Below are 13676 nucleotides of genomic sequence, written 5' to 3'. Positions count from 1 at the left end.
CAGCACCAGCGCTTCTAAATATTGTATGAAAATTAGTAGTGGCGCCACTGCAGCACCAGCGCTTCTATATACGTCTAATTTAATAATTCCGCACAAGCTATCAACCGCGTTCTTCCACTAGACTTGTCCACAGCCTACAACTGCGCTTGATTTGCAATCCACGACATTATTACCAATTTTGCATTCCTTGAAAATTCTTTTTGTATACGTAGAAAACATTTCTACATTTTTTTTTATAAAAAAATAAGAAGCATAATATAGATTTCTCGAGTATTTACATGTCTTGTAACTTTCATTATGCGTATTATCTCAATTCTGTAATGGATATTTCTGAAGTTCCTAAGGTCATGTCGCTACCACATCCTGTTCAAGGCTGTGGTTGCTTTATTAAAAAGAACACAGGCAGCTTACTTTCATAATGAAATCCGTAACACAATAATAATTAGTAAAACAACAGTTTTTAGGCATAGCGTTATAGTAATTATCTTTATGCTGTAAAATAACAAATTAATTGAAAGATGATGTCTAAGGTGACCATATAACTTGTTTCTTTGTAACAATGACTGCTTTTAACCAATGAATTTAATCATGCTGTGATTGATTCTCAATCTTGATAAACCTAATCTTGTAATAAAGTTAACGTTTTTCAGTTCAGTTTAAGTTTTTTTCAACTTGTTTTAATTAATTTGCTGTTTAAATGTCTGGACTCTTATCATAGTAACCAAAGTTTATATACTAACCATAACAAATTTTATTTACGAGAATTCACAGGAGTCAGGGGAATGGCTTCTCCTATGCTTATATATTGCTCGTGTCAGGAATCTTAATAAAAAGGTTTAATTCGAAGATAGGGAGCTAATGAAAAAGTTGGAAATATCCACATCAGAATTCTCATACGAAAAGCATAGAGCAACAGAAATAATATTTCTGTGTTACTGCACTGAGTTAATTAAAAATAATTTAATTATTAATTTATTACATTGTACAACAAGACAAGTATGGTAATCTAATTTATACGCAGCAGCGCGGTTTACATGTGTGCACGACCCCCGCGCGCCGTTTACCGATGCCCACATTCGCATAATAATGAAAAGCGCGTGAGATGACCAACGCGAGTGCATGACAAAATTATGCCAATGTGTGCGTCCGTACTCGGCGCGCGGCGGGGGCACACACATACAAACCGCGGTGCTACGTGTGTATGAAGTAACCATACTTGTCTGAATTATGTTATGTTTATTACAGAAGATATTCTTTTAAATAAATCTATTATTAATTTCTTTACAATAGTACAACGCTAAGAGAAAAATAATTCAACTAAGTGATGTCTTATTTTATTAGTATATTAGATTCTACTCATGAACACAAAATGCCAGGACTTGGGCATCAGCTTCTTCTAAAGCCAATTTTTTTTTAGAGAAGGCCAAAAGAGGTAAACTTATTTTATAATCATTCCATGACAACTTGCGTTTGAAGATCGAGTATATAATTTATTCATTTTATTATTAATGCATTTAAACATCGAGTTGAATTGATAATAATTCAATTGACGTAAAACTGAAACAGAAGTTGAGGATTATTACTCATTGAGGGTCATTACTTTTTCTTCCACCGTTTTGTCGGCCATTTTTGTTTACCTTTACGGGGTTTCGCAAAAAAAACTTACTATTAAACGCATCGTATTTACACTAATAAAATAAGACTGTGTATTGGAGCGAATTCAAAACATCCCTTCCCAAAGTCTATATTCCAATGTTTGGCACTACACGACGTTCGTTGGCCTTTCAATATCACATAATATAACAAACGAAAACAGTGCATTATTATGTTAAAAAGTAACGCATCTACATCTACTAGTATCACCTATATCATAGTGTTTATATCAATATATATAAAAGTGAATAAGAGGCACTCTATAGGTTTATATACGCACAGGTTTGGTAAAGCGTAATTCGTGAAACATCGAATGTGATCAAGAACATAGAAAATACTGACGCTATTATACAACTATCAGCGAATTAAATACACCGTCCATACAAATACGACTTTATTTTGTATACGCGTCGACTAAAGCCTCGTCCGCAATATAGTGTGACTGTGTTCGAGGGGATACTTGCCCCAAGAGAGTAGTCGCTCCGCTATACCCCGCCGCGAGACCTCTTATCTACCAAAACAGAACGGGGAATATTTGTGTATTAGCAACCAACAGTAATTCGGTATTTTGAGTAAGTGTCGTGGAAATATAATTATGACGAAATACTGTAGATTGCTGAAACACAACCCTTCTCCGTTCCGTTTTTATAGATAATGAGCCTCGACTCGTGTGATAGGTCAAACAGAGAACAGTTGCACTTTCCGCCGCACCGCTACTAAAAGAAAAGGAGTAGCTTATACAGTCAAACTAAATAGCACATTTGTATCGGCAGAATGTCTAAAATTGAGCGAACCATATTTATTTAAATTATAAACAAGTATCGCAACTTCTGCCCCAATACGGACGAGGCTTATAAAATAAAAAACAACATAAGCCCCGAATATATTAAGTATAATATCTACGTAAATTACAATTAGCGATTACTAATATCTCATAAGGTATCGTCTTTCACAACAGATTAATATTTTTTGATAAATATTACCACATAGGCACCCCTTGTCCCCCCCTAAAACAATTTTTAAAAGAAAACTAAACAACGAGTTCCTACGTCTTTATATCTAACACTCATACAATATATACACCGATGTTTAATTCAATTTTTATCAATGCAACTGTTGCAAGAGACTGTCATAAAAGACAATGCCAGGACCTGCCACAAACACGACTTAATCTAGTTTTCTGGTCTCTGATAAAATTACAATGAATTTCTCGAAACTTTCGAAAGCGAATTATATATTTTTGCAGTATTCAACAGAATTCACGGACATTCAGTACCTTTACCGGAAGTAAGAAATCTAAAGGTGCACTTTATAAGGTGATAATGTTAGCAATTAGGAAAAATTTGTTTTGGCACCTTCAAATTAAGCGCGCCAGTGGCGCTGCAGCCGCCCCACTAATAATTTTCATACAATATTTAGAAGCGCAGCTGCAGCGCCACAATCGTCTAATTTGAAGACTTCTTATAGTAATAAAATATCGCTTTTCGAATTTAAATTAATATGAAAACAAAAGAACAAGACCAGAGATTAAAAAAAAGAAATTCAAAATTGAACATCTAAGAAATGTCTCGTCGCTCCAAATTTTAATTTTCCATCGATACCATAGCAATTCTAGCATTGTCATTTACCATGTTGTACTAGTAATTTTATATCTTAAATCTCGAACGAATTGTAAAGATTCATCTACTCATATTATACCAATATTCGAAAGCTGAACTGCGACACTACGATCTCTAAACTAGATGTATCGATCCTAACATTAAGGTTAAATTTTGTATGTTTCTAACACATTCAGTAGAGTATACTATGTACTGTATTCTTGTTCAATCACTTCATCTTCCCTGACACACTCAATCTTGTCACTTCACTTCTTACTCCATTGTCCTTTGTGGTACCAACTCGTCATAATTTTAGGTAGTTCTTAAAACAATGAAATATAATTTAAGAGATTATTTATACTTATTCTTTTGAAAATATTCGCAACCTTCCAACAAACTATAATAAAACGTTCTATCGATACTTACGACAAATTCAAATTTAAATTCTTCGAAATTTATGAGGTAAAATCGCACAAAGATAAAATCGCACACCGACTTAACTGCAAAAAATGATCCATTCATGGACAGTAACGCCGTTTACGGTAAAATAAGGGACTCACCACACTTATCGATACGGAGTCGAAAAATCTTTATGTTCATGTAATAAAGCGTGAAACAAACAGAGCGCGGAAGCGGGTTGAGCGCGTGTCGGGTCGGGAGCGCGGCGGGTGTAATTGTATATAGTTATATGGACGACAACACAATGCCGGTTACCCTATCACAAAGTCTATCGTACCTGACCCAAAGGTTACCCTATCACAAAGTCGAAATTTATTTTATCCGAAATAACGTTTGTTCGAATTTTACACCGAAAACCGAATTATAACGAAACAGTTGTTCTTTCAGGATATATTGAATGTTTATAGCAAAGACACGATTATGTTCGGTTAAGTTAGGTTTAAAAGAAAAAACATTTTCCTCTCAAAATTACTTTCGAGGGTACATGGTCTCCATTCAAGAACCTTTCTGCCCCAACAGTCGTCAATTTTAAGAGCTCTGTGTGACCTACCCATTGCCACTTCAACTTGCTAATTCTTTGAGCTAAGTCAGTGACTCGTTCTTCTACGGATCTAATCATTTCTGATTCTATCACGTAGACTAATGCCGAGCATTGCTCGCTCCATTGCTCGTTGAGTAACTTTAAGCTTTTTTATGAGGCCCATAGTAAGTGACCACGTCTCAGAGTCGTAAGTCATCGCTGATGATGATGATCCGGTGCTTAGGAGCTAAAAAAAACAAAAAATAAACTATACTCTTAATTAATGTTCATTTTGCTTACTTTGTAACTATTTAAGTTGTCTCATGCTTATGTAATTGTATGACTACACGTGTCTTCCTATCTTATGCCTATCTTTCTTGCATCTTCTTAGAGGTGTAAGGATGACAGCCTGGTGGTCTGTAACACAGGTTAATCTTAGTATGGACACCAGACTTTCACAAACGAAACAAGGTTCGGGAACATGTGAGGACCGCATAAAGACATTATCATTTTCATTTTTTAACTTGTATTTTGTAAGTTAAATTACTATTTCACAGAAGGTGCGTAATGTAAATATTTATATTTATAAATAACTTAAATCCCTCAATTTATATTCCATTGTTATTGACATCTTGCATGATCTTTAACCCTTCATATATAAGTACGAAAATTATTCGCAAAACACAATTCCTGTTCTATATTACATCGAATCATAATACACGTACAACTTTCTAATATTGGTCCGCTACAAAGTTGTGAAATGGCCTAGCTTACACCTTAACTTATTTTCTATAGCTATTATATGAACTTAAATGTTTCTATGCCTTGCGTGATATGTGTTGCAATACAGACGCGTTAAAGCTAATATTTTCTTCTCGCCCCTTCTACACCTTACTACGAATAGAGTACACTTCACACATTTGTTCCTTTGATTGCTTAGTTACAAAGTCATTGTTCACATCATATTATATTCGTTTGCGTTCGCAGAAGTCACGCTTGTACTACCTTCGAAAGATATGTAGAGACTTATCAGCTATGACAAAATTACGGCTACCATAATTCTATAATTTGTTATTAACAAGTGATATGTTGATGGAGGCATCACTCCTTTTAAAATAGATTATAACATTAGTTCATAAACAATAATTTTACATCACTTACATTAATGGAACTTAATAGCGACTTTACTAGACAAATATTGTTTGGACTTAGCGCAATATAACACTTGAGGTGGCTTAAAACTAAAATTACACAATCTACATTTTTGTTACATACAAAAATAAGTTGATAAGAAAATATTCCAGACATTTTTAGATGACAACGTATTCATTTACATTGTTTTTTTCAATATAAGACACGAAAAGCGTTTCCCGGGTTGCTATTAGATGGCGTTTAGTAAGAGAAGATATTGAAGCTAAATGAACTACAAGAGAGGACAACAGGCCCATTGTCTAAGATTCATATAACATAGTTGAACAGCTTGGTTTGCGAGAAACCGGCGACGGTGGCAAGGCTCAGGCCAAGAAATTTATAAGACAACCATTGCGTAGACGCACTATTGGTGCAGTTCATAGGAGGATCTGGCTTACCTGGAAATAGAAAGCAACTGATCAGGATTCTATATTTACCGAAATCAACAAATTAGGTACTATTTCAAGGCTAGAACGAACAGGCATTTACTAGTCAAACACATAATATCGTCGGACATATTGACGCTTAACTGTTGTTAATGTTGTAATATTAAGTTTAATGTATATCACGATGTTTTTTAACCATGATAGTCAATTATTTTTTGTGAAATTACTAATTATTAACACAAAAATCAAACAATAAGAAAAATTCATTCTATCAAGCTGACATTCATAAAATTCTGTGTGGCACTACGGCACAAAAGTCGTAATATTCGAATGATGTCTTTACCATCTCAATCAGTCGTGACCTTGGGATCTATAAAGGGCAAAAAAGCATGGTTAGCTTTGAAAAAAAATAAATATGCGCGATAGGAACAAAAAAATGGTTGCATATTCAATGTGTAACAATCGAGAAAACCTAAAACAAGAATTTTAGAACTTACTGGTAGCAGCAATCAGTTGAGGCAAATATTTTTGCCAGAACGCGCACTCTTTTGCGCGAACTCCATGTCCCACCTCAGTTGAATTCAATGCTAGAGTGAGGTACTCTCTGCCAGTGGCTGTGTGTTTAGGCCAAAAGATTTCTGTGGTCTCGCCATTAGGGTTGATTGAAGGGTTCCTGGAATGTAAGGAAAAATAATTGTCGAAATGTTTAAAAAGGCTACATAGGGGCACTATAAGTTTCCGGAACTGGCCACTTATATAAACAATATTTAAAAATTAATTACAACATTTGAAAATAGAACTGTTTGGCTGTAGAATACAGTTTGTTTCATCTGACTGTTACTTGTTTTTACATTGTGGCGTCATTTTAGAAATTGTTTGTCTACATCACCATGGATTTAACTCGTGAACATTTTCGTAGTATGATTTTCTACAAATTTAAGTGTAATTTAACAACTCAGCGGAGCTTCGCTCGGCTTCAAGCTGCTTTTGGCGATGAAGCACCATGCAAGACGACTATTTATAGTTGGTTTGCAGAATTTGAACGCGGTCGTGTGAATCTCAGTGAAGAATTTCGTGATGATCGCCGTCCACTGCTGTGAACAACAAAAACATCGATGCTGTGCGTCGTATGATCAAAACAGGCATGCGACATACCATGGGATTCGGGCATCTTTATGCCTAAAGATGGCATGAGTTATATACAACTAATACTACACAAACATTTAGGTGTGAAAAAGCTGTGCTCTCGGTGGATCCCACACAATTTGATTGAGGCTCCAAAAAGGTTCGCGTCACTTGGTACAATGCCATGCTTACCAGATTCAACGACGAGGCGTCAAATTTGGTGTGGGACTTAGTAACAGTTGATGAAACATGGATTTACAGTTACGATCCTAAAACAAAGCAGCAATCGAGCGTATGGGTCTTTCGAGATGAGCCAAAACCAATCAAAGTGGTGCGCGTGGAAAGTGCCTCTAAGTGGATGATTGCTCCTTTTTTTAATAAAACTGGACACGTGGCTACTGTTGCTTTGGAGAATCGTTGGTGATACCGTGGTACCGTAAATAGTAATTGGTGCACGATCATTTGTTTGCCAGATATTATTTACAAACTCCGTAAAAATAACCGTAAACGCCGTATCATCTTGCACCACGATAATGCCAGTTCTCACGCGGCCAGACATACAAATGAATGTTTGAAGGTGAACACCGTTGACCCGTTATGAGCCATCCCGCGTACAATCCCGACCTGGAACCTTGTGACTTTTATTTATTTCCGAAAATTAAGAACCAGTTGCACGGTCAACGATTTTCATCACCTGAAGAGGCTGTCGAAGAGTGTGAAAAATATGTTTCAGAGATTGTCACAGAGGAGTGGCATAAATGTTTTCAAAATTGGTTCATTCGTATCAAAAAGTGCATTAACGCTAACGGAGAATGATTTGAGAAACAATAAATTCATTTTCGACCATTTATAGAATTTTTATTATTTATATTATTTCTTATTCATTCCGGAAACTTATAGTGCACCCCACGTATATTATAAGGCTGGAAGGAAAAAGTAGGACATAATTTAGTGCTCGTGCTGCTAGTCATCGTGCTTATGATAAAGTTTTATTTCGCTAATTATTTTTATATTACAAAAATGGTCATTTTATCAGAAAATGGTTCAGGTTCGATCGTAGTGAAATATATACATATATTACTAACTGGTGACCGCGACTTCATCTGCGTAGAATAAGTACTTGCAGTTGCCTACTGTATTAATCTAATTTTCATGGTTTTATTGGTTTTACATACAAACTTTCATGTGCATATTTCAAAAATAAAATTCTCCTAGGTTCCATCTTTCTCTGTACTATTTATAATATTAGTTTGTATGAAATATAATCAATAACAAGTAAAAATAGTAATATAGAGGACGCATTTTTGATATATCAAATGGAATGTTAATTATATATACAGCAATAGAGCTAGGTGATCCAGTATCATTAATAGGTAAATTCGGTCAATTAATGTAAAAGAAATAGTACATACCCAGTTCTAGCAAAATTTGCCCAGTACCGCATAATCCTCTTGCTAAACTCCACTTCTTCGGGGGAATAATTTTTTCCAGGATTTAATGGTTCGCCGAACACATAATTGACTTCGTCTGCGTGAAGCACGCCCGTCCACGATGGCCACGGACTGTTCTTGCTTCGATGTTTGTAAAAATACGTGAACACATCGTTCCCAGTCTCAGCATACCGATGTGCAAACTCGTTCACGCTACAAGTAAAATGATAATCACCAACCATTTTGTCAAGAGCATTGCGGTTCCGCACCGGATCGTCAGGGTTCAACCAATCTGTGTATTCAAATACAATAGCCTGACGAGCTATATCATTAACATAAGGATTTAACTCTCTAACAGCTTGAATATATTGTTCTCTGGTTATTCCTACGTTTTCTTCTTTAGGGAATAGTTCAGTGAGATAGTAAAGGATAAAGTAATATCCTTCTTCTGTATTTGAACCCATTAACAAGTTGGTCTTTTTAAAATTTTGATGCGCTAAGGATCTTGACGGCATTTCATCTAAGAACGATCCATCGATTATCGGTACAAACGGGAATTCGCAAATACCCAACGTCCCCCATTCATTGTTAACTAGCTCGTCTGCTGACTTCTTACGCAAGCATTCTATCATAGGGCCCATATCGGTTCTAGAACTAGGGCAGTGGACAGCTTCAGCTAATCGAATTCCTCGTAATACACTTTCTTCTCTCGATATTACAGCCCAAGGGGCTGTTGCAGCTCCAGACTCCATAATAGCTTGAGAAAATAAGTTTCTGGACAATGGTGATAGTAAATGTAAAGATACGGATACTGCACCAGCAGATTCTCCAAACAAGGTTACATTATGCGGATTTCCACCAAAGAAAGCAATATTATCTTTCACCCACTGCATCGCCATGAGTTGATCAAACATTCCAGCGTTCCCTGGAACGTCCGGAGTATCAAAAAACAGGTACCCAAGAGATGCCACTCGGTATTGCATGGACACATAAACTATGTTTTCTTCAGAAACCAGTATTTTTGGATCATAAATGTCTAAAGTGACGGTTCCCGAGTAAAATCCTCCTCCATACACCCATAGCATGACAGCTGCATTTTTAGGTCGTGGTTTTGGAACAACAATGTTTATGTAAAGGCAGTCTTCCTGCATGTCTGTATTGGGATTCCACATTACAGCGCCAGGGAAATCTCCGAATACCGTATCTATAATTTGGACGCACGAATGTGGCAGTGTCGTTGTATTTAATATTTCATCGCCCCAACTCTCAACGGGCCTGGGGTGTCTGAATCTTAGGTCACCGATTGGTTTTTGGGCATAGGGTATACCAAACCACGCATCAACTTTCTTCCCCGTCGCTGATGTAAGGGTGATGCCTCTAACTCTCCCTTTTCTGGTCCGAATGACTAGGGGGTCATTTTCTTCTGGGCCTAGATAGGGCTGATCAGCCATGAGGACTTCCTCAGGGGCTCGTTCATGGTTGGAGTAATACCTCTCGTCGTACTTGGCTCTCTTGGAGGAGGTTTCGTCTTCAATCTTGGCGCGTTTGGAAGAGGTTTCATGTTCCTCAATGCGGGGGAGGATAGTATCGAGCTCTGGGTTGTATCGGACGGCCTCTCCGTGGCCGCGGTAGGGTTGAGGCGGCGCTGGCGCAGGGAAGTGGAGGGGATGCTCGGGTGCGTGGTGCCGGGCTCGGTGCTCATGTGGGCCAGCCTGCGCGTGCGCGACCAGCGCCGTCAGCGCTGCCAACAACACGTGCATACCGCCACTACACCCTCTCCCACAATCACCACCTGGAATGAATTAACAATCACATTAGAAAATGCCATGAATCATGTTATATTATATTTATGTCTGTGCTGTGCTGCCTAATTGACAACACTTTGTTCAATAAGCGGGGTCTAAGAGTACTCGAACTGAGACTTCGTAATGGGAGACATGCGGCCAGACAATCGGAAATGTAAAATGACAACCTGTTGATATTAAGATAAACTAGATGGAAATCATTAAAGATGACCTGTAGTAAACAATAAGATAATTTTTTTTTAGAGATAATTTTTTTTAACTTTCGCATATCAAAAGAATCGATACATACATCCCATATGGTTATTAACTATTACAGTTTTAGCTTGTGCTAAAAATAACTATATGTATCTAAATACTCATGAGCACATAAATACCACGACACCTTATATGAAATTCTAACTCATAAGTTGCCATGTAACAAAATATTGTTATTGATACAAAGAATGAATAATATTTAAAAAATCCTTTCGATCCGACTGTACTTGAACCAGTGTATGTTGCCTCACCGTGGCTACCGCTCTTACCAACTAGTTACAGATCCAGTTAACAGTTCTGTGCCTGCTACAGAATTTTGTAATGGGTTTAAACGGCTTTTTTGCCGTAACGCCATAATTATTTAAATTTAATTTATTTAATGGTCTTTGTATTAATAATTTTAACAAACTAAGTAAGTGGAGTAATTTTACAAATATAAATTAATATCACGGTAGTAAAATATTATAATATTAATTATAATCAATATTACACTTTAAAAGCGACTTCTGTCAACCTCTGGTAGCTGCAAATGTAGTAGGTTGAGTGAAGGAAAACTTCATAGATTTCTCGCAGGTGGTGCTATGGAAAAAAACCTGAAACCAACTCATAGAAAAATTCGTAAGAATTCTGCTGGTTATCTGTAGCTCAGTTGGTAGAGCGATTGCCCTATATTGGCAAAAACAGGTTGGAGTCGTATCAGATCTAAAGAATTATTTTTCTTTGTATTCGATCGTTGCATTAATATAACAAATTTTATTAATCCTTCAACCAAATACAATAATCATCAAAATATTAAACAAAAAAGGTTTTCAAATTTTAATAGGCAAGAAAATTCTTTCAATATCAGAATATTGTCTACCTCCTACAGTTGACAAATTACCCACAAAACCCATTTATTTATTCTTCAGAGCAACTCGGTGATTTATCATCGTTCATACAATAGGTAGTACAATGGTGTTTCTTAAAGAATGCGATAATTTATATCTTCTAAAAATTGGTACAAAATACGACAATGTATTTAACTTTTGTGCAATTATTGTTGTCATTATTCGTAAACTCCTTACATACTAAAATGCTTCTCCATTTTGTTCAGCCGAGTGTCAATCACCAATATAGCTTGGTTACTTGAATTTGTCGGTAACGCAATTGTGAATATATAGTAATAATACCCCTCGATAACGGTGAAAGAAGGTCGCGTTGAAACCTACTTATTTAAGAAGGTTCAGAACTCTTGTCGCCGCCTTTATTCAATAACGCAGCATTGCAAGGTACTATGATTTTGAATTAAGCATACAGTAACGACCAGAGCAAGCAAAATTTTATCGTGAATAAAGCTCCAATCTTTTTATTTCAAAAAGTTTTATACGTAAAAAGATGGATGCTTTATTCACGCTTTATTTGTACTTGCTCTGGGCGCATGATGTTTTAATGATGAACCATTAAATCATCATGCAAGGTATTAGCTTTACCTCAATTAGAGTTGACCCGTGTATAGTCGTAGAACGGATAAAGGCTCATGTAAAACGTTTTTGATTTCAAAGTCAAAGTCAAATAATTTTTATTTCGTAGATAAGCAAATTACACTAAAAATCGTCATATTGATTAAACTCTACTGCTCATTCGTAAGGCAGACTCCCTTGAGACGAATGAGCAAGAAACTCGAGAGATTGCTCTTTGTAAATAAACATTTGTTTATACACATTTATCGTCTACATTATTTATTTTAAACGTCATAGGTCCCTAACCTGTAAGAGCTAAACGGGTCACTGGCACGGATTTTTATCATCCAAGTACGCAGAAGCTGTGTATAGTCTTCTAAAGGTTTTAGTGGAAAGCTTTTGTTTCACTATAGTTCTAACAAGTACAAACTTATTGTATAGCATTGCAATCCATTGGACGCTGTTTATATAACGGAATGGAAGCGAATTTTTGTAACTATATTGTACATTGCGTAATGAACTTTACGGTTAATTGTGTAACGTACAAACTATCTAGTTTCTATCTATCTATATCGTATCTAGTTTGTACGTTACAGATTTGACCATAAAATTCATTATTTATGTCGTTACGAAAATTCGCTTTCCTTTCGTTCCGCCGCAATGTAAATTGAGCCTTAAGGTGTTTCTTTCTTTTTCTTTCCTTAGCTGGCACCGACTTCAAAAATAAGTAATAACATAGTGTACATATTTAAGTATCAATATTTTTAGCGGCAAAATAAAACTTCAAACCGATCAGTACCAATAATAATATTTTATTAAAATTATAGGTAAATTGGTTTGGACAAGAATTGTCACATTGTAATTGTATAAATAAACCATAAATATATATAGCTTGATTAATAAGTAATTATAATACTGTGTACAGTCAAGAGCACGTCAAGCTTGACACTTTGTAGTTTGGACCGTTCTTATCGTAAGTGGCATAGAGTTGTATTTAATTCTTAAGTGTGAAACTTGACGTGCTTTTGACCCTGTACAAAACAAATTTAGACAAAAAGTAATTTAAAGTATTACGTGCATTGTTGTCGTTTGGATTAAGTCTGTATTTTGATATTTTTCGCTTTTTAGTGTAATGAGTTTTTGTGGTTTTTGAAGTTAGTTGTATTTTTTTAAAGTTTGTTTATTTTTTATTCTTAAAATAAATTAAATTAAAATAAATTACTTAACCGACCACATGATGAAAAAGGATTACGAGAAATGGAAAAATTAAGACCTATGTCTTAATAGCCGACCATATGACAAACAGGCATTACGAAATTGTCTTAAACTTTCCCTTCCAGTGTTTGAGTCTGAGAGTCGTCACTTCATGCTACTTAGTTGATTTTCATTCAAATAGGCCCATCACAAGCTTTTTCGACAATTAAATGTCTGCTCGTCCCTTTATATCATTCCGAGAAATTGAAAGATGCACGGCCACGTCTTTTTGAGAACCTTTGATTAGTGACAGTTCAACAAACACGCTGTATGTAAATGATTCCAAGCTTTTAAAACTTGTGGAGATCTCTCGATTTCCATGGGATTTCAGATTCTAACTTCTTGGTGATATGGATACTGTTACGGACTCCTTTGTATATGTATCCCTTATACTTTTTTTTCTGGTTGTGATGGTGATTTGTTAATTATACATATTGTATACAGTGAAAAGTCGATATTTATTTGAGGAAAATATTTTTTAAATCTGTGATAACCGAAAAGAACCCGGAACAGCATTGTCGGCATCAGGGACCACCTCGAGAATACTCTCGGTAAAAGGGT

At 35.9% G+C, this 13676-nt stretch overlaps 1 protein-coding gene across 2 annotated transcripts in view; it reads right to left on the bottom strand.

The window, feature by feature from the left end:
- Positions 1–4719: 4719 nt before the first annotated feature.
- LOC113233229 (acetylcholinesterase-like) overlaps positions 4720–13676 on the bottom strand; it is a 120282-nt gene continuing 111325 nt past the window's right edge. The window contains exons 3-6 of one of the 2 annotated variants that reach the window (XM_026468267.1): positions 9945–10154; positions 8345–9882; positions 6305–6480; positions 4720–5819 (exon numbers count right to left, since the gene is read on the bottom strand). In XM_026468267.1, coding sequence (XP_026324052.1) covers positions 5689–5819; positions 6305–6480; positions 8345–9882; positions 9945–10064 — 1965 coding nt within the window. In that variant the 5' untranslated portion in view covers positions 10065–10154 and the 3' untranslated portion in view covers positions 4720–5688. Of the gene's footprint in view, positions 5820–6304; positions 6481–8344; positions 10155–13676 lie in introns of both variants that reach the window. The other variant, XM_026468266.1, reaches the window with a different exon arrangement.

Source organism: Hyposmocoma kahamanoa, unplaced genomic scaffold (assembly GCF_003589595.1).
Source record: "Hyposmocoma kahamanoa isolate Upper Pololo Valley unplaced genomic scaffold, ASM358959v1 78, whole genome shotgun sequence".
Taxonomy (NCBI): Eukaryota; Metazoa; Arthropoda; class Insecta; order Lepidoptera; family Cosmopterigidae; genus Hyposmocoma; species Hyposmocoma kahamanoa.
This window is presented reverse-complemented; position numbering and strand designations above follow the sequence as displayed.